General features: G+C 40.4%; 1 protein-coding gene across 1 annotated transcript in view; it reads left to right on the forward strand.

Moving 5' to 3' along the window:
- Nucleotides 1-27,073, forward strand: part of Alms1 (ALMS1 centrosome and basal body associated protein) — a 66,543-nt gene that overhangs the window by 32,986 nt on the left and 6,484 nt on the right. The window contains exons 12-17 of the mRNA XM_051203251.1: nt 3,605-3,831; nt 5,400-5,525; nt 6,939-7,146; nt 12,213-12,319; nt 13,295-14,436; nt 26,341-26,455. Of these exons, the coding sequence (XP_051059208.1) occupies nt 3,605-3,831; nt 5,400-5,525; nt 6,939-7,146; nt 12,213-12,319; nt 13,295-14,436; nt 26,341-26,455 (1,925 nt within the window). The remainder of the gene's footprint in view (nt 1-3,604; nt 3,832-5,399; nt 5,526-6,938; nt 7,147-12,212; nt 12,320-13,294; nt 14,437-26,340; nt 26,456-27,073) is intronic.

A 27,073-nucleotide genomic window follows, 5' to 3' on the forward strand; every position in this document is an offset into this window, starting at 1 on the left:
GTGTGAGTGTCGTTGAAGCACAATTTCATTTAGTCTTCACAACAACTTGATACCGTGATTGACTGGGAAACCAAGACACAGACATTGTTCCTTGTGCCATGCTGCTGGTGAGGGCATGGCTCAGTAGCAGTGTTTTTAAGCAAAGCAAGGGCTTGTTTCCCTGCGTAGTTGTGTCTTGCACTTTCTTGAACACTCTCCCTCCCTCCCTCCCTCCCTCCCTTCCTCCCTCCCTCCCCTCCCTCTCTCTTCCTCTCTTTCTTCCCTGAGACCAGATTTGCTGTGTAGCCCTGGCTGTCCTGGAACTCCTCGCTCTGTAGACCAGGCTGGCCTTGAACCCACAGAGATCTGCCTGCTTCTGCTTCTGCCTCTGCCTTTGCCTCTGTCTCCAGAGTGCTGGGATTAAAGGCATGTGCCACCACTGTCTGGCATTACTTGCATGTCTTGTGGATGAACTTTCTTTGAACAAATCATTTAATTTCTTTGGCACTCACTCTTCTGAGGACGTGTAGAAGGAAAGGTTGAGAAGCTCAAATATCCTTTACTAAGCTGAAGTGACTAAGACAAGAAAACAAACAAAAAAAACCCTAAAAAAAAAACAAAACCAGAAAAACAAGGTGTCAGCCTCTGGCTTGAGTATTATAAACCATAGAAAGCGATGGATATATTTATAATGTTTAGGAATTCAAGTACAGCAAATTTGTGTATAGTAATAATTGCACCCTTCGAGGTTTGAATGCAAACTTATAGCTGCTGAATTACTTTAAAATTGAGATAAAGCTGTGGATGAGAAGAACACATTATTGTTAAACACGACGAATAGTGAAGGGATGCACTAAATGCCAAGCTTCAAGGTGAATGTTTACACTGCGTTTACTTAGAGTCTCAGAGGTAGATACCATCAACTCAGTTTCTGGGTTTTAACCCTTGAAATTAAGAGAAATTGTTTGTGTGGCCTTGTGGGGAGGAAGGGCTGCTGGGAAGACGCTTGCCTCGAAAGCATGAGAACCTGAGTTTGATGTCTATACCCTGGGAAAGGTTTCCCTTATGCAAGTGTAGCAACTCTGCTCCAGCAGGGGAGGGTTTCCGCAGCCAAAGTGTTACAGTTCTGCCCTGCTGTGCAAAGAGCCTAAAGCTCTAAGTCCTTACAACAAACCAGGAGAGTGGCTGTCTCTGCCAGGCAGAAAAAAGGGGAGCCCCAAACTGCACAGGTATAGGGCTTATATAGAGTTCCTTAGTGGGTGGAGCTTTCCAAGGTGGGGCTCGGTAGGATCTCAGTTCCTGAGCTTGGTTGGATTTTGTGCTCTGGGATTGAGTGGATTTCAACTCCTGGATTGGTTAAGTGCAGGGTATGTTTCTTTGGCTCTGGTCTTAAGGCTGGAGTATTCTTTCACTGGTCCTTTTTATCCTACAGCGAGCCCTTTCTCTGTTCATGCTGGAATATTGACAGGCTAGATCCTGCACAGGTCTTGTGTTAGTACCTCCGCTGCTTTGAGGTCATGATCACAATGGCCAAAAGACACTGTTTTGGAGCAACCCCTCCCCCGTGTTCCCAGCTCTCCAGTTCATCCCACCACCTCTCAGCATTGAAGGAAATGATTTAAAGATGTGATTTTAATAAGAGAAGAAGCAGAGATTTAAAACTTGGAAGTATTTAGCATTCCTGCATTATAAAGATGTGACAGATTGCTTGGTAGAGAACGCTAGTAGTATGGCCAAGCGGCCATTTGATAAAATAAGTATGGATCAGCCGGGTGCTGTTCACTAAGAATATGGAAAACTGTGTCCAAAGGCATTTCAGAAACCATGAGTGCCACTCTACTAATGAGCCGTAGTGCAGGGACCCTGGGGACATGATTTCAAAGGAGCCATTTCAGCACAGTGTCATCTCAGGTGTGGCTGTGCTGTGCATTGGAAGACGCCCCATTGTCTGCCACTGCCAGGGACACTGGAGGACAGCCCTTCTGAGATTTAAGAGTTAGGACTGGCTCGTGGCCTATTTCTTCCCCCTTTCTCTCGTTTCCTTTTGGAATGAGTGCCCTGTGCGGGTCCTACTTACCGTTGGCATTTTGGAAAGTATGCTGTATGTTACTGGTTCACAGTTGGAGAACATTTTGTCTTGAGATGAATTGTACATTAAATCTTCCTCTGATGTTGACAGTGTTAGAGGTCACTCTGGACTTCAGAGTTGTTGCTGTGATGAGTTAAGATTGGGGACGGAATGCATGTATTTGCATGTGAGGACATGAGTTTTGGGAACAAGGAACAGAATGTTATGTTCTAAATACTTAGTCTCTCCAAAACTTACCTGGTATGATAGTATCTGGCCATCGGGCCTCAAAGAATCATTTAGGTTGTGAGAGTAAGTAACTCATGAACGAGATTAGCGCCTTTATCCAAAGCTCCCCCTCCTAATGGCTGTCTAGACCCTTCCGGTCGTGTAAGGGCGTGGTAAGAAGGCAACACCGATGAACCGGAAAATAGGCCCTCATCAGACAAAGGGTCTGACACTCCTTCAGCCATAATGGTGATCCGTGAATTCTGTTTAAAAGCCACATAGTCCATGGATCTTTTTTTTTTTTTTTTTTTTTTTTTTTTATAATGACAGTGCAAATGTCTCTTAACCTTCTGTGGTATATGATAATTATTCCGTGTTCTTAATGAACTTGGCAATTTTGAAGAGACATTTGCTGAATAGCTCTTCCATTCCGGTTTGATGTTTTCTCGTGATTAGACTGAAGAGTTAATTTTGGGAATGAATATCACAGGTGACATTCACCCTCAAATCAGACAGGGAAAGTTATTATACTCACAAGTCGTCATTATGATGCCGACCTTGGTCAGGGATAAGGTGGTTTTCTCACATCTTAGGCTGTATTCTTTGTAGTGCTTGGGGGCTTGTGGGTGGGAGGTGTCTGTCTACGCGTTCTATGGAATTCTTCATAAGCAGAACTGGCGCCTCTTTCTATGTGTTGGTTGTCATTCATTTGGTTTTTTAAAACATGAATTATCAGTAATCTTTGTCACAAACACTCTTTCTCTCCCATTTGGTGCCATCATTGAAATATAAACCCTTTGTGACAAGACTTTGTTTTATGTTTATTTTTGTCCCTGGGCATTTAGTACAGTTTTGTAGTAATTGTCTAATTAAATATAAATAAATGAATGTCTATTAATTTCAACTAGAAAGTACTGTTTTCTCAGTTAAATTATATATTGGTACTATAAATTAAAATTAAAAGTAAATTTTGGAATAAGTGACAAGAAATGTATGCTTGGTCACTTACTACACACACACACACATACACACACATACTCACACACACACTCACACACACACACATACACACACGCACACACTCACACTCACACACACCCACACACACACTCACACACACACTCACACACACACACTCACACACATACACACACACACACACTCACACACACACACACCTGTATATACATGTACACACACATTTATCAAAATGAAGGATACTGTAGAAATTGGTGGTTAACTTGTGAGATAACGATATTTACAGTTGTCTAGTTACTTAAATATTTCTTGCCAAAGATGAGCCATTTTGTCTTTTTTCCCCCTCATTAGTTCACAAGAGCAGAATAAGGCCACCCTTCCTACATCCTCTGCGAAGTTATCATCTGATGCGGTCACTCAGATAACAACAGAAAGTCCAGAAAAGACCACGTTTTCGTCTGAAATTTTTATTAATGTTGATCATGGACAGGAAGTTCAAGACCCCACGGCCCCAAAGCTTCCCAAGCTTGCCTCATCATCCTCACTACAGCAAATAACATCTTCTCATGGCAAAGACGGTAGGGAACGCAACTGAGTTTTACGTCATTAACCCACTTTATGTGTAATTAATTATCTTTGAAAAGTTACTGTTTTTCTCATCATTAAATTTAAGTGTTTGTTTGTTTGTTTGTTTGTTGAGACAGGGTTTTTCTGTATCGTTGGACCTATCCTGGAATTGTCTTTGTAGATCAGGCTGGCCAGAGATCCACCTGCCTCTGCCTCCCAAGTATTGGGATTAAAGGCGTGTGCCACAACCACTTAGCCCATTAAACCTAAATTCAACGTAAACATTATGTTACAAAAATACTGCATCTAGTTTTTGCTTGCATACCTGTAAAAAGAATAGGATTTTCATCTTTAGTTTGAAGACGTTAACAAGAGTGTGTTGCAATTTATGCTGCTTATGGCTGGCTGACTTTTGTCCCATGATTTTTGTAAAAATACAGTCAGTGTACCAAAGCTGTTTATAAGGCAGGCAGGTGAATTATTGTTGGCATTTAGCTCATAGTAATGTGACAGATGATACTTTAATAGTGCACCGTCATGGCTTATTTCTGGCTTATAAAACAACCACTCATTACTCAGGTTGACCATTAATCCTTCTATATGGAAATATAAACACATATGTACACACATGCACCCCCACACATGTAAACTAATGGGTGCTAGTGGATGAGCTCAATGACAGTGTGCATGCATACCTAACATGTACCTGGTTCTAGACCAGTCTGTAGTACTACCAAATATGTGTAAATCCACACACACCCTCACACACAGTTTAACAAAAATTTGCCTTTGCATCTCAGGCTTGTGAGCCAATTGGAGTTTGGCAGGGTTTGGCTCCAGGTGCCAAAAGTAGATTAGGTGTGCCTCCAAGAGCCAGTTTGTGAGATTCAGGCCATGGGGCAGTTGATTACTATCCTCCTTTTATGATGGTGGTGGAAACAGCAAGAAGAGAGACCGAACTGTGAAAAAACTTTAAACCTACATTTATATCAGAGCTCTCTGTGTATGAATAGGATAAAAATTAATATTTGTTATTATAAAACAACTGAATCTTTTTACTTATTTTATGATAATGAGGGTGTAAATAGAAGGAAAATGTGGGTAGAATTCTACATTAAACTGGTGATCTTTTAATAGTCAGACAGACCTTGTCTCTTCAGGGTATTTTCTTAATATTCAAAATCATATTTTTATAATAGAAGCTTTATTTTGAGAATGCTATACGAAAAGTGAAAGAGACCTATTCTCTTATGTCTCTAGGAGTAAAGTAGTGTAAGATAAACTGTCTTATAGTTAGAGTCGTCTACTTATGGTATAGATTGCTGAAAATCCACCCCTCAACCTGGTTAGTCTACATCCTGTTCCTGATCCTTCACAATATGTGTCGCACCATTGGCGACCAGGTGATTTGATTATGTAATTTAACTAAATGTGCCGTGTCTTTCCCATGTTGAAAGAAAAGGTGAATAATGTTTAGTTCATTCATGTATTCTGAGAATGCTGACTACTGCCTAGCAGGTGGAAGGTACTCGGTATGTATTATTTCTTCCTAATGGTTCTCCGACGCTTACCTCTGCAGCCCAGCCGGTACTGTTGCCATATAAGCCATCTGGTAGTGCGAAGATGTACTATGTTCCACAATTAAAAACAGTGCCTTCACATCTGGATTCCAAATCAGATACCACTGTGGAGAGCTCACATTCAGGTATTAATGCAAAAATTATCAAGATTTTATTTTTAGAAATATTGCCTATGGATGTGGCATAACAGATGGGCTTCTGTGTGTCGGTGTATATATGAATGTTGAAATACCCTTAAAAGAAAGTTTGAGTCTTTCAAATCTTTGTCACATACATTTTTTTCCTTTCAGTTTTTTCTTCTTTTGTTTTTTTTTTTTTTTTTTTTTTTTTTTTTTTTTTAATTTCCTTTTTCATTTTTATGGTGCTGGGGATTGAACTCTGCTTCACAAACGCTAGGCATATAAGCTGTTTTCTCTGATCTACACGACTCTCTTTCAGTGTTTTTTAAATTGTTAGACTGTTGTAGGAATCTAGCAGAGTCACTGTTTCTAGAGTGAATAATTATTTGCTGGAAGTACTTTGGCCTTGAAGAGTCCTTGTGGAAAATGATGATTGTTTTCCCGTGATTTGTAGACATGTTTTTCTGAGGGGGTCATCACAGCCCTTGCATGACTTTGATCACAAGATGCTTCTGGTACACCTGAAGCTCTTAGATTATTGTGTAACTGCAAACGGTGAACAATAAGGACTAAAAAGTAGGTAGCAAGGGCTTTCTTTTAGGTAGACATAATTAGAATAGTGACCTTGGTATGAAGAGATAGTTTACCCAGAAAAACAACTTTGGTTAACAATCAGTGCACGCACCTTTGTCCAGCAGTTCAGGGTTAGTTCATCGGGGGCTGGACCTTCTTCCTCTTGCCACACAGGCTTGTGTGACTCACGCAACACAGAACACCCCAACATTAGACAGCTCTTCCCAAGGCAAAGCTTATGAATTACTCTATGTTTAAAAAAAAAAAAACTTCATTGATGCTACATTTCATGTACAGTAAAATCTATGGTCTTGGGATAAGGATTCCATATGCTGCTGTTATGTTTAAATGGTGGTCTTTTGTTGTTGTTGTTGTTGTTGTTTTGTTTTGTTTTTTGAGACAAGGTTTCTCTGTAGCTTTGGAGGCTTTCCTAGAACTAGCTCTTGTATACCAGGCTGGTCTCAAACTCACAAGAGATCCAGCTGCCTCTGCCTCCAGAGTGCTGGGATTAAAGGTGTGCCACCACCGCCTGACTTAAATAGTACTTGTTTAAGTATCCTGTTGCCCTATCTGGCCACAGTGTGCATTGTTTGTGTGTGTTTGAGTAGTAACTACTATCTAATTGTCTTTTTATCTTATATCAATACCAGAAGTCATCCCCAGTCATTTTCCTTCTTTCAGAAGCCTCCCCGAGCTGGTAGTGCCCCCTGACATTTACTGTACATGTCTCTGAGTTTCAGTTTGACTGGTAAACTAATCATCCTGTAACATTGCCGTCATGGTGCTCTTCAAGACTATTTTAGTGTTAATTGTAATTTTTTTTTTTTTTTTTTTGTTTCTCTGTAGGGTCCAATGACGCCATTGCCCCAGACTTTCCACCTCAAGTGCTAGGCACGAGAGACGATGACCTCTCGGGCACTGTGAACATTAAGCATACAGAAGGGATCTATAGCAAGAGGGCGGTGTCAAAGATGAAAATCCCCCCTCGGAATGGGAATGCAGGTAACGAGTGCCCTCGCCTGTTTTACGTCTTTCCTGAACCTTTTTATTTGAAGTGAGAATATTGTTGTCTTTATCCATTTTCTGGTTTGTTTTGGAAACTTTGTCCTTACCACTATGTTAAATGTACACAGGAAAACTTTAAACTTCATTTTCACCGTAAATAAAATGTACTATAGCTGTTGAAATGAAACACTATAAATCAAGCCTGTTTTGCATACTAGATATCAGAAAGTCTTGATTAAAATTCTCATGAATTTATCTCTGTTAAGTGTAGCAGGGTGGCATTTCTGGCAGCATTTGACAAGAGTTTACATGATGTTTTGAAATTTTATTTTTCTTCCAACCTGTGAAAATTCAGTTTTTGGACTCGTTGGGGGAGAAAAAGAATCAGAATGTCTGGCTTCCCCTAGCTCACATTCCTCTGTGACAGTAGTCACCTGCAGCTGGGCCCTGGCTCAGGACATCCATCATGTTTGCTTCAGTCCCCAACCCTCTCAGATCCCACCTGCTCATTCATTCAGATACTTGCTCTCTCTGGCCACTGTAGAGTTTTCAGCTTTTTCTAAAAGTACAATACATTTAAAATTGCAGGAAGATCACTTGTTCCAGAAGGATGCTGTTTCAAAATAAACCTAAACCAAAGCATAGATTAATAGGTAAGTAGATTGATAGATAGGTAGATCCTCTATAAGAAAATAAAAGAGTATGCCTTCTTAATTTTAGAAAAGGAAAATTTTCTTTAAATTGTATTCCTCTCCTAAAAACCAAGCAAGTAAAACCAGCAACCATATAGGGAAATAAGGAATGTTCAAGTAAAAAAATTCTAAAAAATGTGAACAGTAAATAAAGGGAAATCACAGAGTGGAAGTAAAAATTACAGTGTGTACATTCCACACAAAATATTCTAAATATGAAAAGAAGTAGTGTGAAAAAGTTGAGTAACTTAGTAGAAATTGGGCAAAAGAATTGCGGACAGTCATTCTGTAAAAGGGACTATGTAATACCTAATAATTGCATATTGAATTTTCACTTTGTTGATAATCGTGGAATACACATTAAGACAGCAGTAGCTTTCTATACTCGTTAGAATGGCTGAAATGAAAAGCACTGTTCTATGGAGAATAAGAACTCTGGTGAGAGTATAATATTAGTATCCTGGCTTTGTGTGTGGCTGCCTGAGAATGCACCCTACCACTGAGCCTTAGCCCCACACATGGCCTTCAAGCAGTATTTGTAATCGTTCCATAGAGACCACTCAAGTGGCCAGTATTTGTTTAATAAAATAGATAACTTGTAATACTAACACTATTGAATAATTACTGGCATGGAGGAAAGGATAAGTATATGTAACAACATATAATGAACTTTACACACATAGTGTGAGCGAAGGAAGGAAAACACATACCTTGCATTATTCATTTATACAAAGTTGAGACATTCCTGATACATCTGTTGTATTTAAAATCGGTATTATATACTCTAGTTGCTCTTCAGTTTGTATAATCTTAAATGGTAAGGAAGAGTGACGAGACTGGGTAATAGGCTTCTATTCAGATTTGATTTCTTGACCTGGATAAGGTTTTACACATATTGTTGGATAATTAGTGGTATCCCTTCATCTTCTTTTGTTAGTGTTGGTGTTGTTTTGTTTTTCAAGACAGGTTTTCTCTGTATTCTTTTGGAGCCTGTCCCGGAACTCACTCTGTAGACCGGGCTGGCCTCAACTCAGAGATCCACCTGCCTCCGCCTCCCGAGTGCTGGGATTAAGGGCATGTGCCACAACTGCCCAGCTGATATTTCTTCATTTTATGTAAATATTTTCTAGGATAGTTAAATTTTTTTTTTGATAAGGTTATTAGAAATGAGCCTAAAATACATGCAAGACTACCTTAGGAAAAATTCTAAAATTACATTGAAATTATTAAGGACTTTCTACATAATTAGAGAGTTGCATAATAGTAACAATAAAGTGTTCAGTTGCCTTTAAATTAATCTCTGGGCTCATAGAAGAGCTTGCTGTACTAGCATCAAAATTTTATATGTAGCTTGCTAAATATTATTTGTAAAACATTAAAAAGAGTCAGGCTGTGGTGGCAGACACCTTTAATCCCTGGGAGGCAGAGGCAGGCGGATCTCTGTGAGTTTGAGACCAGCCTGTTCTATAAGAGCTAGTTCCAGGACAGGCTCCAAAGCCACAGAGTAAACCCTGTCTCAAACAAACAAACAAACAAAAGATTAAAAAGAGAAGTATAGGAGGCAGCCGTAATGGCATGATTTTAGGGGTGTGATAGCTGACATTTCTTGGAGACAGAACCTCGCAGTGAACTTCCTGTTCCTCTCCCTTAAACCCCTCTATCCACTCTAGTTCTGCAGTGATCCCTGAGTCTTTGGTGGAGTAATTGAGCTATAGATGGGTCAGTTGAGTTACACGACTCTGTGTTTTGGTCAGTTGTGGGTTTTTTTTTTTTTTTTTTTTTGTAATAGTCTCTGTTATAAAGAGAAGTTTGCTTTATGAGGGGTGAAAGCTATACTAACTTATGTGTTTAATAAAGAATAAGAATAGGCACACTGGTATGGAAGGAAAGCTTATGAGGCTCAACCCTAAACAAGGAACTACTGGCTGGAGAAACAGTCTTCACCAAGGACGAGCACACCCATTAGATATACAGCATCAAATAGTACAGTCAGCCCTGAAAACTTATATATAATATACATAAGGTAAGGCTGATCAAGTTGTGTTTATACATTTAGGAATCCATACACATATGCAGGCGTGTGTGCACACGCCATCATCACCACCACCACAACAGCAATAGTTAAAAAGAGGCCATGGATCAAGGGGTTTGGAGAGAGGGAAAGGGAAGGGGGAAACGTTATGTTACAATATCAAAAAATAAATTATTTCCTAAAATAAAAAAGTGTAGTATAATATGGCCCAGAATTTTGATTCTTAGGACCGTGGAAACTTAAAAGGGAGAGGGTGTGCCGATGAAGTAGTGCTTAGAAAATTGATAACAAATGTAAGAAAACCAGACAAATCCTGTCTGCACACTGAACAAAAATGTATGGTAGCCTCATAGGATAAAAAAGAAAAATTTTATAATTTAAATATCCTTATAACTCAGAAATAGTTCAGTTTCATCCTTTCTTTGAGATAGGGTGACTTAGCATGTCTGTTGTGAAGAGACACCATGACCATGGCAACTCTCACAAAGGAAAACATTAATTGGGGTTGTCTTACGGTTGTAGAGGCGTAGTGCATTATCATCATGGCAGCACACAAGCAGACATGGTGCTGGAGAAGGAGCTGGGAGTTGTACATCTTGATCCACAAAGCAGCCAAAGCAACTGTGAGCCACACTGAATGTAGCTTGAACACAGGAGACCTCAAGGCTGGTCCCCACAGTGCCACACTTCCTCCAGTGAGGCCACACCCACTCGAGCAAAGCCACACCCCCTTACAGCAACTCCCTCCCTGTGGGGGCCATTTTCTTTCAGACCCCACACAGGGTTTTGTGAATTTGAGCTGATTTCGAGCTTGTTAAGTAGCTGAGCATATCCACTACTTTCTGCTTTGCCTTCAAATCCACCACTGGCATGAAAGTATCCCAGGCATGTGCCCCGCTCCCAGTTTATGTGATCCTGAGATCGGGTCCAGGGGTGCCTGTGTGCTCGCTGCTAGGCAAGCGCCCCAGCAACCGAGCTCCATCTCCAGTCCCCAGGCGAGAAGGGACATGAAGTTACTCGCATGAAAAGCTTGACACATAAAATATTAGAAGGCATAGATTAAAAAAAGGATGTTTGTAACTTGTAAAAATCAGTGGGAAATGTTACTGGAATGCTCACTCTACTGCTTATCAGCATAAAAACAAACAACTATATATTGATCAGTAGATGAGTTGATATTTTAAAAGAACACACACAGTATTGTGTATTGTAAGGTTAGACATTTAAGATGATTGTAAATAATGAGTATAGATTGTCAAAATTATTGATACGTTTTATTACTGCATGATGCTAAAGAGGATGAGAGAAACTCGTGTCCAGCATAAAGGATGCCACTAAGAAGGGGATAGAGCGCATTAGGGAACCACGTCTGTAGTGTTTTATTTCTTAAGCCAAGTTGTTAATACCTTGTTAGGCTCCTAGTGTGTCTAATATAGTAAATGGAAAGTTAATTAAAATATTAGATGGGGAAAATTTAGGATTGGATAGCAATAAGGAAAAATAAATTGATTTGAAAGAAAAGAGACTGTTGGACAAATGAAGCCAAGACTGGTTATTCGTTGTGTCTCATCGTTAGCATTGCTTTGATATCTCTCTTGAGAAATGCGGGTGGAGGTTAGAGCGGACATATGCCCAAGGAGGAAAAGGAGAACATAAAATACCAGACAAGCTTAAAAGTTACATAACTACATGATGTTTAGTGAGTATAATATGTAAGATGTAGATTTATTAAGTTTTTCTCGACTATATGATATATTAATTCAGTAATTTGTTTCACTGTAGCAACATACTGCCCACGATATCTTCTTTAAAAGGGTTTGTGTTTGTTTGTTTTGTTACCATAATCCTGTTAATTATATTTTATAGAATTTTTCCTTGTTTATATTCTTGTTTCAGTCTTTGTTGTTTATAGAATTAATCATCCATCTCATAGAACTATGACATTTCCCCTAATTTTTGGAGTTTTGCCTTACATGGTTTATGTCAGTCATTGACACGTGGTCCATTTTGAATGCAACTTCCTTCCTCTCATCCTGTCCTCCATTCTTACCGTGTTTCGATTACGCCTGTAAGATCCCGTCTTAATGAGTTTCTATAGCTGCTTTTAATTTTTTTTTTTTTTTGCACTTTAGAATATTTTAAAAGTGAATAGCAGTGACACCAGTTGTTGTATTTATTGAACTGTATTACGCATTTTAACTGAGTTAAAGTAGACTCTAACATAGATTATATCGTAGCTCTACATGACATGTTTGTATATTTGTGCTTCTTTCCCCCCAGTTTACATTTCTCTAAACATTGTGGTATAGATATTTGTTTTGCAGTACCTCTAACAATGGCTTTCACATAGACGGGTAGTGGTTTTTTTGGGTCAACTTCTTGTGAGTATTGATGTGGTGTTCATTTTGTTCCCTTAGGTTCCAGTGATACCACTGAAGAAGACAGAAAAACTGAGAACCTGCCAGGCGCTAAATCCATTAAACAGAAGGAGGAGATCCGTGTTAAGAGGGCCATCCCTCAGGGACTCTGTACAGAGAAGGAAGGGTCCCTAAAGATAGATATTTCAGGTAATGCAGTCAGTGTGTGTGCCTGAGGGCTAGGGTATCTGTGTTTCTGGTCCATTCTGATGAAAATAAGATGCTTTCCTATTTAACTTATAAATATCACCCCAGTATTGCTTTGTCTGTATGAATATATGCATGAATTTGTAAAGGAAATGTTAATGCTAGGGAAATATATATAGAAACAATATTACAAGTCAGTACATTCAGCCTTCCATATCCAATTCAACAAACTCTGTGCAGAAAACATCGAGAAAAAGTTGTCTTTTTTGACCGGGTATACACTTCCCTTTTTTTGCATTACTCTCCACAGACAGCACAGGATAATGACTATTGACTTAGCGCTTACCTTTTTTCTGGTGTTAATCTAATGACAGTGTAAAGTATAGAGGCACTGATACACGTCCATATGTATAGGTATATGTAAGCATCTACAGATTGTATCATCTGTGAGAGCTTCAGGAACCAAGTCCACCAGGCTGGTGATATTAGTAGTACAGTGTCACGTCTTAGTACTGAAGCACGGAAGCCTGAAGTTATTGTAGAATACTGAGAAGTGTACCGTATAATTAGTTCATACTGGCCTTGAACTGGTGGTTTTACTGAGGATGACGTGGAACTCGTAACCCTCCTGTCTCCGCATTTTGAATGATGGGACTGTAAATGAAGTTTCTAGCATGCTAGGAGTTGAACCCAGGACTTTGTGCATTCTGATCAAGCACTCTTTGACCTGAGACCCAGCCCCTGCTCTGGCGCATGATGGCAGAGCTAACCCAGGGCCCATACGTTCTGACTCACGCTAGCCTGGTTGCCACGCACATGATCTGTGTATAAAGGGAAAAGACAAAACTGTTTATAAAGGGAGTGCAGATATTTCTAAATTTTTACAGCTCTTTTTCCTTGCGTTCTCAGAGTCTGAATGTCATTCTGCATTTGAAAACACCACTCACTCTGTCTTCAGGTCAGCCAAGTTTTACTTCCATCATCCGGTACACCTGCCACACGAGCAAGATGTCTGCCACGAGTCCTTGGGAAGGAGTGTATTCATGCAGCATTCTTGGAAGGATTTCTTTCACCATCATTCAGAGCACAGCTGCCTCCCTCCCCCAGGCCCAAGTGCAGACAAGACCAAGATGGATTACACCAGAATTAAGAGCCTCAGCATCAATTTGAATTTGGGAGACAATGAGAAGATGCATACTCTCAAGAATCAGGCCAGAGACCCAAAGGGCAAAAGGCAGACAAATGACCAACACAAGGATCAGAAGGCCACCCCAGAGCTAACATCAAAGTGCACCCTGAGTTTGAATGAACTCTGGAATAAGTACCAGGAGCGACAGAAACAGCAGAAATCACCTGGCGTTTGTGATAAGAAAGAACTCTCTTTGGTGGAACGGCTTGACCGTTTAGCTAAACTGCTTCAGAATCCCATCACACATTCCCTCCAGGCCTCAGAAAGCACGCAGGATGATAGCAGAGGGGGCCGAGGAGCGAGGGGCTGGGCTGGGAGGAGGCAGCATCAGCAGAGGGCCAAGCTGCAGAGGAAGCGACGTGAGAGCCTAGAGAGGGGTCAGAATACAGGAGACTTTAGGAAAAGCAGGGTGCTTTCTCATCGTGGCAGGAAGTCCAGTCAGATTAAGATTGAGCAGTTAAAATTAGATAAATACATCCTGAGAAGACGGCCAGATTTTAATTACACCAGCAATACTTCCTCAGATTCTAGACCCTCGGAGGAAAGTGAGTTCCTCACAGACAGTGCCAACATTTTTTCCAGCACCGCTTCTCCTGTGGACTCGGATGTGTTGACGCTGACCGACAGGGATGTGACTTTAAACGAAAGGAGTAGCTCCATATCCACCATTGACACAGCCCGGTTGGTCCAAGCTTTTGGCCAGGAGAGACTGCATTTGTCACCCAGGCGAATTAAATTGTACAGCAGTGTCACTAACCAACAGAGGCGGTATCTGGAGAAGCGTTGCAAGCACAGCTGGGGCGCGCCGAGCACAGGCTGTCCCCAGATGACCTCCGAGCACACCAGGAGGAGGCACATCCAGGTACACGGCTACAGATTCCAGATGGGATGCAGCTGCCTTTTTTGTGGACTTCTTAGCTGACCTCTTCACACAGGTGGTGGAGAAAAAGCCGTTTGCCCTGTCCTTTCTATAACATTTCTCCCCAGCTGGAAAAGAGTGAGAATGTGTAGCACAGCGCTATTGTTTGTTGTCATTCTTTCCTCCAACACACACTTGCCAGTCACCCTTTGCATGCAGAGCCGACGACGGGAAAGGAAGCCCCTGACCAGGGGAGCTTCACGCTTAGAGCTTCACGCTTACGGGGAGCCTCTGTTCGGCCCCGGGCGGGGGCGGAGGTGGGGTGGGGGGTTCTGGTGTTTTCTTTCTTTTTTTTTTTTTTTATTCTTCCCTCCTGTCTTCTGAGAAGTACTTGAATTGCTTTTAAACATAATGCACACATGTATCCCAACATTGTTTTTAAGTAAATGAAACATTATGATCACATGAAAATTGAAAATGGGGTAAGCCACAACGTGATTTAAAATAAGTAAACAAATGAACTAAAATAATTGCTGAAAAGACAAAGCCACAGGGGATAAATACACCTGGTGGATGGATGTGTTTACCAGGAATAAGCTATAAGTTTGGTGTTGCATGCTAGAAGATAAGTTGTAACCACTTATAAAACCAGCTCAGAATCTCAGAATCATTAGTTATTTCAGTTACACAAACCCAAGTTACCAGTAACAGAGACCTCCAAATTACTCATGGTATGTGCCACAGCAGTCAGAGGCTGTTGGGGCCACATTGCTTCAGTAAAAGGGTTGGTTGGTAAAGGCAGATGCTCTACCCAAGAATAAATTAGAGCCACATGTCTCAGCATTCGGGGTTCTGAAGCAGGGGGGAATCATGAGTTTGAGGCCAGCCTTAGCTACTTACTGTAAACCTGTCTTCAAAAAAAAAAAAAAAAACAAAGATCTAGAGAAGAGCTCTCCAAGGAGAGCTGCTCTCTGTCCATTGGAGTAGGGAAAATAGAGTATATGTTTGTTTTACTCAAGCTTTTCAAATTTTCTATTTTTGTATATTTTATAATATGGTTAGTGAAATAATTTATAAATAAATACCTATTTTGGCAATATGTGCTCAAAAATATTTTGTGGTAGGATTTCACAGACTCCACTGGCCTATAGGGAAGGAAACAGGAGGGGCTTAGTTTTTAAGTCTGGAAATAACACTGGAAAGGGACCCAGGTAGAAGTTTTGTGTGTGACTACACAACACCAGGTTCACACTTTTGAGCAGGACATTGTGGAACATACCCGTATTTGAAGTACTCAGAGAGCCGAGACAGGAAGATGGCTGTGAGTTTGAGGCCACCCTGAGATACCCAGTGGGCCCCATCGCAGGAGCCCAGATGGTTTCCTTTTGTTTCCCACGTAAATAATAAATGATATTGGGGCTAAAGTAACCATCCATGCCCTGCGCTTCTCACGAGCCATACTCTGCTTCTGTCTCTGGGGACATGTAAATACCCCCGTAGAGTATGTGATTCTGGTCAGGCGCCCCTGCCTCCCCGCTGCCCGGGGTGAACAAGGCCGCCATCCTTTTGAGGCAAGGCTCTCCCACGAAGCCGCAGTCCAGCCACAGGCTTGTCTGTGTCAAAGCACAAACAGTAGGTGAGTTTGCCATGTTTGGTGCTTTTGTGCTGTATGTGCATACAAGGTATACTTGGGTGCCCTCAACTCTTCAGCTGATGTGAATAGGGCTGATCCTGGATCCCCATATGCGGTTCCAAGAGTGCAAAGGCCCAGCTGGTAAGAACACAGTGCTGTCTTTTTATGCTTCTGCCAGCAGGGTTGCGAGGGCTCCTGCAGACCGCCTTCTCTGGCTCCATGATTTTACACTCACTCCTTGACAGAATTTATTTTCTTCTTTCTTTCTTTTCTTTTTTTTTAATTCATCCACTAGCTGTGCTGTTGAAGTAGCGTATTGCTGTGGTTTTGATAAGCATTTTAACCATCTTTTGGTTTTTCTTTTCAAGTCCTTTGACCTTTAGGAACTTAGCTGCTTGGCTTTTTGTACTGGAGTTGTTAGACTTTTCTGCATCTTCACTGTATTAGCCCTTAACTGAATGTACAATCTGAAAACAAATTTGGCTGTTGTATAGGCAGCCTTTCACTTATTCTTGTTGATTGTGTATACATAACGATTGCTATATGTTGACTGACTTAGCGGTTTTAACAGTGCAGCGCGTACTTTTTGTTACCTGTGTTTTGAGGGGCCATAGCCAAGAAATTGTTGCCGAATCTGATGTCATAAGGGTTTTGTCTTTTTAGTCTAGCTTTTATATTTAGGAATTTTATTTTGAGCTAATTTCTGTGTGTGGCATTCAGAGAGGGTCTGCCTTCATCCTTTGGCATGTTGTGTCTGCTTCTGGCACAGCCATTTGTTAGGCTATTTTTCTCCATTTGTTTTTGCCATTGTCACACTGTGAGTGTGTATGTGTATATGTATGTGAGTGTGTGTGCACGCGTGTGTGTGTGTGCGTGAGTGTGTATGTATATATGTATGTATGTGTGAGTGTGCATGTGTGAGTGTGGATGTGTGTGTGTGGTGTATGTATGTATGTATATATGTATGTGAGTGTGTGTGTATATGTGTGCGTATGTGTGTATGTATGTATATATGTATGTATGTGCACGTGTATATGGCCGTCCACATTTGAATACTGTATTTTTTTTCCATTGTGTTTTCTCTTATAACAGTACCAGTTTGTATTCAGTATATCTTCATCATAAGTTTTGATAGAAAAAATTCTTCCTGTTTTCAAGATTGTTCTGACTACTCAGAGTCCCTTCAGAGCCCATACTTGTGAATATTTTATTCTTTTTGATGCTATGATAAGTATAATTGTTTTAATTTCATTTTTAGATTATTTGTTGGTATATAGTAGATACATAGCTAATTTTTACATGTTTATCTTGTGCCATAGCAGTTTTGCTGAATTGACTTGTTAACTCTTTTTTTCTGTTTTTCTTTTTCTTTTTTTTTTTTTTCTGAGACAGGATTTCTCTGTGTAGACCTGGCTGGACCCGTATTCACTATTCACAGATCTGCCTGCTCCGCCTCCCAAGTGCTGGGATTATTTGTTAACTCTTAATTATGTAGTAATTCCCTTCATCTGCAAATAGATAAAGTCCTCCTCCTTTTCAGTTTGGATGGTTTTAATTTTTCCAGTTGATTCACGGAGAACTTCTAGCAGCATGTTGAATGGTAAAGCAGGTAACCTGTTTGTGCTCACAGGAGGACATGCAGTCTTTCATAGTTGAGAATGTGTTAGCTGTGGACTTGCTATACTGAGGAAGTTTAAATTTTACTATAAAACGTTGTAGTTTTACTCAAATTTGGCATTTGTTGAAATGATCATCACCACCGTCGCATTTTCTATTAATATGGTATACATTGATAATCACACGTTGAGCCAAACTTGCATTCCTGGTGTAATTCCCATTTTGCTGTGTTATGCGATCCTTTTCGTGTGCCATAGGATTCGGTTTGCCAGACTTTTGAAGAGGATGTTTGCATGTGTATTTTTATATTTTTATGGTCTATAGTTTTCTTGTGGTATCTTTGCTGTCTTCATTGTCAGGATAATACCAGCCTCGTGGAGTGAGTTTGTCATCCTGTGGTGTTTTGTTGAGTGTTAGGATTAGTGCTGTGGTTAATGTCAATTCTTTATGTGTTTGACAGCATTTATCAGTGATTGCCATGACCCATAGGTCATGTATTTTTCTTTGATTTCTATTTCTTGAGTCAGTTTTTGTATTTTGTATTTTCTAGTAGGCATTACTTTTGTTTAAAAGATGTATTTATTTTATTTTATGTGGCTTTGAACTCAAAGCTGCCTGTCTGTGTCCTGGGATTATATATATGTGCACCGTACCTGACTATGTATTTGTTGTTGTTGTTTGAATCATATGGAAGTCAAAAGTTTTTAACTGGAAATACAGTAATGGTAACAGTAAGAGTGTTTCTTTAGTCTGTCTATAATGCCCTGGCTGCACTGAACTCACCTGTAGACCAGTTTAGCTTTCCTGGTACTCAAGAATCCTCCTGCCTCTACCGCGCGCGCGTGAGCACTGAGACTAACTGCGTGTGCCACCGCTCTGAGCTTATTCTTCTGTTCTTGCATTGCTTTCCAGGCTGTTGATTTCACTTGCAACACGGCTCTTTCTTATTTAAATCATGAAACTGGCCTTTAAAATATATAGTTTGAATCATGTGGGTTCTGAAACCTGCTGCATGCCTTTAATCCCAGGATTTAGTAGGCAGAGGTAGATGGATCTCAGAGTTGGAGGCCAGCCTGATGTACAGATCAGTTTCAGGAAGGACAGCCAGGGCTACACAGAGAAACCGTGTCCCAGAAAACAATGTGTGTGTGTGTACGTGTATACATGCATTTCAGTATAAAAAGCACACTGCGGTTTTTTTCTTCTTCTTTTTTTTTATGCTCATAAATTCAGAATCCATTGACAGCTAAGCACAGGTGTATCTAACCTGGGTATCCAATCACTGCATAGTACTGCACAAGATTTCTTCCCGTTTACAATTGCTCTGCTAGACACTCAGCCCGGCTGTCCAGCACACAAAACAAGCAGTGCATATGTGATGGTCTTTTGCATATATGCTGGATGTGGGACAGTGGGATCAGGCTACACAAATACCTGACTTCCTATACGAATACACAGTTTCTTATTTAGTCTTCATTCCTGCCCAAATCGTATAAAAATGTCCATTTCTGATAGACACCTTTAATCCCAGCACTCAGGAGGCAGAGGCAGGCGGATCTCTGAGTTCGAGGCCAGCCTGGTTTACAGAATGAGTTCCAGGACAGGCTCCAAAGCTACACAGAGAAACCCTGTCTCAAAAAAAAAAAAAAGAAAAAGAAAGAAAGAAAGAAAAGAAAAGAAATTCTACTTTTCAGCTGGTAATGTTTTGAATTCATTTGAAAATAAGAAATACGGTTTTCTATAGCATGTAAAGATAATGCTTTGTTGTTGGTTTGTTTTATGTGGTTTTTGGGTTTTTTGTTGTTTTGTGTCTGAGTGAATGCTGCTTGTTTTTAAAGTGTCTGCCATATTCCCAGACTGTGGATATGACACATATCAAAAGAGGAACTTTAAAGAGATTAATCTTCAACTTTGACATGTTGACTTGTCCACCCACACACGGTTCTAACCTGAGTGTGGCCTATGGAGTGGATAAGCCAACATGCTTCTTTGAGATTCACATACACATGAAGAAAGATGGGAGACTCGTACAGTACTAACAAGATTGTTTTAAGATGGTATCCTGTAGCCACATCACAATACAAAACTGGGCTGAACAAGTGTCATTTTAAAATTACCCACACGGGAGTGAAAGAATTGTTCTATATTTCAGGGCAGTAACGGTATGTCAAAACTAGGGGTTCTAGCTAAATTTGTGGTGAGAAGGGCATGTCCACCATAGAAATCCATTCCCGGGACTGATCAGTATAGTCAAGGGCAGATCCTTTAAAAGAACAGTAGTCCCTCTAGTAATCCGGAGACACAGGCACAGACAAACCCCTTTGTTTCTTACATTTACACGAGTAGTTTTGCTTATGTGTGTGTGGGGGGGGGGGGACAAAGTCGATATTTTTAAAGGTTTTAGGCAGATATATTTTAGAATGTAAATGATTGATGATTGAGGAAAACATAAACTGACCGAGAACTTAAAAAGCTACCCAATTAGCTAATCAAAACTGAATTGTTATCTATAATCCATAGCCCAGCTGACTCTGAACCCTAAATGTTACCCTTTAAAGGTTTTTGATGCTCCCATCCAGCAGAGCTGAGAATGTGCTGTGTTATCCCAGGCCCAATGTGGGGATCCAGTTCTTTGACTGCTAGTACTCTTAAGTATGTTTTTTTAAATACTTAGTTTAAGATTTGCTGTTTTTATAGCCCTTTTCATTGTTCTCTGAAGTTTTTTATTGATTATTACACATTAGTTGAACTTCAGTTATATTGTTAATACACATCGTTTCTATTAGCCCAACCTCGAGATTATAAACACAACATTTCCTATTTTAAAACTATGTAAGGTAGGGAGGCAGTACATTTAAACTGCTAATGTACATAATTTGTTGTGCGTATTTCTAAGTAGTCAATTATCAGTAGATGTCTTTTAACAAGAAAGTAATATAAAGTTAGTAAGGTGGGCTCTTAATCATTAAGGCTCAGTAATTGAGTAGCATGGTTCTTTTGAAATTTTAACCTAAAACGGTTGAAATATGGGGACCTGGTCAAAATGGAAAGACCTGAAGTGGAAATTAATTCTGGCTCAAGTATGAAGTTTTATTCACTAATCCTAAAATCAGATCAGAGCCTCCAAGTAAACCTAACAGGTCAGGTACGTGCAGCTGGCGACCTGAGTCAAATGGATTGTAGAGTCTCTCCTTGTGTGATCATGATCCCTCTGCGTATTAGAGCCAGAGGCTAAGGTTTTCACAGAGTACGAAGGAAAAAGCCACTTTCAGACCATAATGTTTCCAACTTAAGAGAAAACCTTTGAGTTGCTGCTATCCTGTGTGGCCACTCTGCAAGGCTTTGTGAGCATGAGTCAAAGCCCTGCTCTCCCCAGTTGCTGATGGTGGAGTTAAGTCCTTTGTTTCTTCCAATGTCCCTCAGCCCTGTTGTCTCTGGGAACTTTCCTAATCTCAACCACAATGACCTTTATAGCATGTTAACCACCTTGGTAGCTACAGTTTGAATGTTGATGTCACACATAGCTGTTTTCCTATCTTCAGTTATCACTCATGGGTGCCGGAAAAAAACAAAACAAAAAAACCAAAAAAAAAAAAAAAAAAAAAAAAAAAAAAAAACCAGAACCTATTCCGATGCAATGCTCCTTTAACTAAAGTTCTGGGAAAGGTGTCACACATTTTTGTTTGCTTGTTTGTTTTTGAAATAGGGTCTTTCTACATAGCTGCAGCTATTCGGTACTCACCATGTAGACCAGGCTGGCCTCAAATTCACAGAGATCTGCCGCCACCACGCCCAGCAGTTTATCTTAATGGATATTATTTGCACCTTAGGTCTCCTTTTTAACTTTTGTTTCTAGGAATTACATGTCAAGAGGTTATTTTTTTGTACAGACACATAATTATGTCACCCCTTAGTGAGACAGTATATTTTATTATTAGACTGTGATTATCTGGACATCAACAGTAGTTGACCTGGACATTTCTAAAAGCCTTTTGACAAGAAGAGGAAGAAACATGTTTTGGTGCTATAGAGAGAGCCTCTTTGATGTTTTAAATTTTTTTCTTTTATTTATGTTTTACATTCCAATCCTAGTCCCCTGTCCCTTCTCTCCTGCCCCCCCACACACACATATAACCCCTCCTCACCTTCCACCTGCTCCTCGGAGAGGGTAAGGCCTCCCCTAGGAAGTCTAATTCTGTCCCAGCATCTTGTTGAGGCAGGACCAAGGCACTTCTCCACTCCTGTGTCTAGGCTGGGCAAGGGATCTCTCCATGTAGAATGGGCTCCACTAAGTCAGTTTGTGCGTTAGAGTTAGATCTTGGACCCTGCCAGTGGCCTCTCACTAGCTCAGGTCAGCTGATCCTGTGGGTTTCCCCATCATAGTCCTGACTCCATTGTTCATATTATCACTCCTCCCTCACTTCAATTGTACTCCAGGAGCCAGGCCCATTGGTGAGTTGTAGATTTCTGCATCTGCTTCCACCTGTTCCTGGAAGAAGGTTCTAGTCTCTCTAGGGTGGATTACAGGCTGGGTATCTTTTGCTTTGTGTCTGGTATCCACTTATGAGTGAAAACATAACTTTATTTGTCTTTCTCACTTTGGGTTACCTCACTCAGGGTGTCTTTACTAGTTCTGTCCGTTTGCGTTTGAATTTTAGGATGTCATTGTTTCTTACCACTGAGTGGTTCGCCATTGTGTAAATATACCACATTTTCTTTATCCATTCTTCGGTTGAGGGACAAGATCTGGCCACTACGAATGATGTTGCTATGAACATAATTGAGGTAGGTTGGTCCCTGATTTTCTGAGAAATTGACATACTGATTTCCACTTTGGCTGCACAGGCTTGCACTCCCACCAGCAATGGAGGAGTGTGCCCCTTTCTCCACATCCTCTCCAGCATAAGCTGTCATTAGTGTGTTTGATCTTAGGTATTCTGATGGGTGTAAGATGGCATCTCAGAGTGGTTTTCATTTGCATTTCCCTGATGGCTAAGGATGTTGAGCATCATCTCAAGTGTCTTTCTGCCATTTGAGATTGTTCTGTTGAGAATTCTCTGTTTAGATCTGCACCCCATTTTTTTAAATTGGATTATTTGGTAGTTTGATTTCTAGTGTCTTGAGTTCTCTGTATATTTTGGAGATCAGCCCTGTGGTGTGGAGTTGGTGAAAATCTTTCCCCATTCTTTAAGGAGCCGTTTTGTCTTGTTGACCATGTTCTTTGCTTTACAGAAGCGTCTCAGTTTCAGGAGGTCCCCTTTATTAATTGCTGCCCTCAGCGTCTGTGCTACTGGTGTTCTATTTAGGAAGTGGTCTCCTGTGCCTATGCATACAAGTGTACTTCCCACTTTCTCTTCTGTGAGGTTCAGTGTGTGTGAATTTGTGTTGAGGTCTTTAATTCATTTACACTTGAGTTTTGTGCATGGCGATAGATATGGATCTATTTGCATTTTCTACATGTGGACAGCCAATTAATACAAGTACCATTTGTTAAATATGTTATCTTTTTTCCATTTTATATTTTTAGCTTCTTTGTCAAAAATTAGGTGTTTATAGGTGTGTGGGTTGATATTGGCTGATTTGATTACATTGGTTCACCTGTCTCTTATGCCAATACCAAGCTGTTTTCATTATTATAGCTCTACAGTAGAACTTGAAGTCAGGGCTGGTGATGCCCCCAGGTGATCCTTTGTTGTACAAGATTATTTTGGCTATCCTGGGTTTTTAGTTTATCCATATGAAGTTGAGTATTGTTCTTTAAAGGTCTGTGAAGAGTTGTGCTGGGATTTTGATGGGGATTTCATTGAATCTGTAGATTACTTTTGGTAAGGTTGCAATTTTTACTATGTTGATCCTACCTATTCAAGAGCATGGGAGATGTTTCCATTTTCTGGTATCTTCTTTCTTTCTTTAAAGATTTGAAGTTCTTGTCATACAGGTCTTTCACCTGTTTGGTTAGAGTTACCCCAAGATATTGTATATTATTTGTGGCTATTGTGAAGGGTGATGTTTCTCTGATTTCCTTCTTAGCCCGTTTGTCATCTGTATATAGGAGGGCTACTGATTTTTATTAGTTAATCATGTATCCTGCTACATTACTGAAGGAGTTTATCAGTTGTAGGAGTTCCCTGGCTTGCCAGGTTAGCTGTTTTCTTAGTAGACATGGTCACTGAGTGGCAGCATGTCCAGTATAGTTACATTTGAACAAAAGGACAGCATGTTTTGAGAACTAGCTGTAGTTTCAAGGATTGGAATGACAATACATGCTGGTAGGACCGTGGTCAGTTAGCTTATACTTAACCTTAGCATTATGCCAACGCTCAGAAAGGCCCTGCCTGAGCAGACACCGTGCACTGCACAGATACCCCGCTGAGCACCTCCTGTGTCTCCAGCTTCATGTTTTGTTTATCAATGCTTCGGGGATTTGGAAAACAGGATTTCTATATAATAAATACCCAGAGTACCTGAGAGGCTCTCAAGGAACAGGAGCATGGCCCAAATCAAGTGAAGGGATGTTTAGCAGAGAAATTATGTAAATTATTGTGAAATTTCTGATGTAGGAGGGGAAAACCCCCACCAAACAAAAGGCTGGCTCCAGCCTAGAATCCTAAGACCCGAGCCAGTGTTAGATCCTGCCTTTATGAGTTGTCTCTCAAGACACAAGGTTGTCTCTTTCTGCCAGTTCCCTCACTTAGAGATGGAACTGAGGGTTTTATTTCTGAAATTGTATGAAGTGTAGAAAGAGGCTGAACATGCTGGCTTGGCTCATACCTATAATCCCAACACTTGGGAGGCGGCAGGAAGACTGCAACTTGAGGCCTGAGCTACACAGTGAGTGTTAAAACGAATAAAGGCATACATATAACAAAAATATCAACAAAAGAAATAGTAGGAAAACATAAAATCTCAGCTTTTCATGAGTTCAAGCCCAGCCTGAGTAAAAAAAAGTAAGACTATCTCAAAACAAAGTTTTAGTGATAGACTGTAAACAAAACAAAAACCCAACTAATGTAAAGCAAAAAAGAGACAATAAGGATCATAGGATGGCAAGTCACCATACTTCTACAGCTGTGAGAGACGAAGTACAGTAGGTGCCAAAATGGACTGATTCCAAGATAGAGTACAGAAAGTTACTTCTGTGTTCTAGTACCAAGAGATCTGAAAATAAAATTAAGGAAACAATCTCATTCACAACAGAAAAAAACTATAAAGTATTTATGGGAGAAACTAAAAATCTAAATAAATGTTGAGACACACACACACGAGCTGGAAGACTCAAACTGCTAGGATGGCAGGTATCTCCACATTAATTTGTAGGTTCTCCAAAGCCTAAAAAAATTAATGAACCTTCTGAAGAAATTTATAAGCTGATCTCAAGCTTCCATGGAATGGCAAAGAGTCTCAAGAGCCCGAAATGATTAGGAAAGAAAAATAATAGATAAAAATCATTTCCTGATTTCAAAACAAAGTCACAGTGATTAAGACACCGTGTAACTGAGGTAAAAACTGGGTGTAGATACATCAGTCAACAGAGAATCGAGAGTGATCATTTAACTATGGCCAGCGATATTTCAGGAAGGCACCAAAGCTAGCCACTGCAGGAAAGAACAGACATCTTAACGGGATCTAGAACAAATGAATGCTGAGATACAAAAGATGGCTTTAAACACGACATCACATAAAAGTGCCCTGAGCAGAGCGAGCGAGATAATTACTAAAAGCAACAGTTTTTTTGAGATTGTTGTGTGACGCTGCCCCTTACGAATGGCACAGTAGCTATTCTGAGGTGCGGGTGGGACATGCTGAGAACCAAATTTTAAGATGAAAACATAGGAGAAAATCTTTGTGGCCCTGACTGGGGGGAGTGGGGCACAAAAACCCTCAGGTCTGATACCAACAGCACAGCTCGCAAGGAGAAACTGTTACAGTGCTCTACTCACCGTTTGAACACCAAATTTTATTTCCAATAAACAAATGCCGTACACCTGGTAAGACTTGCAACCAAATATAGAGCTGATGAGACCAGACGCCACACTTGACCTTACCCAAAAGGCTGAGAGGTGACCTCAAACACATAAAACAGGTAGACAGACAGGAGCACAAAAGCATCTTCACTGTCCAGGCGCAGGCGACTTCCATTCACACCTGTAATGGCCACACCAAAAACATGAATGATGCGAGCTTTGGTAAGATGTGGGAGGATTGGACACACTGCACACGGGCACTCTGAAGACGCAGGCAGTTCCTTAAAGCATTAAAATGTTGCCATAAGCCATTCCGCACCTAAAGGAAATGGAAGTGCGTACATAAAACTTCTAAGCAAGTGTTCACAGTCATGTTACAATAATTAAAAAAAAAATCTGAACATTCTAAGTGTTCACCAACAGACCTACTGTGGTAAACACAACAACAACAACAACAACAATCCTATATAACCAACAGCAGGAGGAATTACTGGCAAGTTTCTCAAATCCCAGAGAAATTCCCAGCTCTCTGTTTTGCAATGGCTTGGGCCTGTCCGTGCAGCGGGGTTCTTCCCATCACAGATGCATCCTTCATCTGTCTCAGTAGTTTGACTAGAGAGGGTTTAGGGGGCTTGTAGGGTAGTATTCCCCAGGCTACAGCACACTCTAAAACAGTCTCTTTCATTTTTCCAGGTGGCAAATCCTATTTCTTCTGACTCCATTTCATCTGCTGGTAGTTTCTTGACCTTGGACTCTACTCTTAATGATGAAGGAAATGTGCACATGTTGAACAAGGGTGTACAAGCTGGTAAATCCTTTGAATTTAAATTTTTCATTGATTTAAAAAAAAAAAATGCTTCTTCAACACATGTACTTAACCTTACTCGTGATAAGGGGTATAAAGATTAAAAGTACCTGCATATTTTGATCTATTTTTTTTTTTTTACTTATTAATTGTACTTAAAATATCCAAGTTTATAAGCCACAATGTAGGGAAATAATGGTACAGCCTCCGTAAAAGCAGTTTGGCAGCTCTTAACAGATTTACTTTGACCCAGTGGGACTTAGCCAATAGATAATACTTAAGTATGTGCAAAAGTAGGGGTGTTGTAGCAGAAAATTAAAATCACCTTAGATAGCTGTCAGTAACAACGGTGAAGTTAATTACTGTAGTTCCATATGGAGAAGCTTTATACAGAGGAGGAGGAGGCTCTCCCAGAGCTGGAGAGAAGGTTAAGAATTCCCGACATACGCAGAGGTCCCCAGCGTGAGTGAGTGTGTGTGTGCGCATGTGTGTATGTGTGTGTGTGTGTGAGAGAGAGAGAGAGAGAGAGAAATCAAGGAACAGAAGGCGTATGTACAGTTTGCTACTGTGTGCCTTTTGTAAAAAACAAAGGGAAGTGAATGCTTAAGCGAGTAGTCCTCT

Source organism: Phodopus roborovskii, unplaced genomic scaffold (assembly GCF_943737965.1).
Source record: "Phodopus roborovskii unplaced genomic scaffold, PHOROB, whole genome shotgun sequence".
Classification (NCBI taxonomy): Eukaryota; Metazoa; Chordata; class Mammalia; order Rodentia; family Cricetidae; genus Phodopus; species Phodopus roborovskii.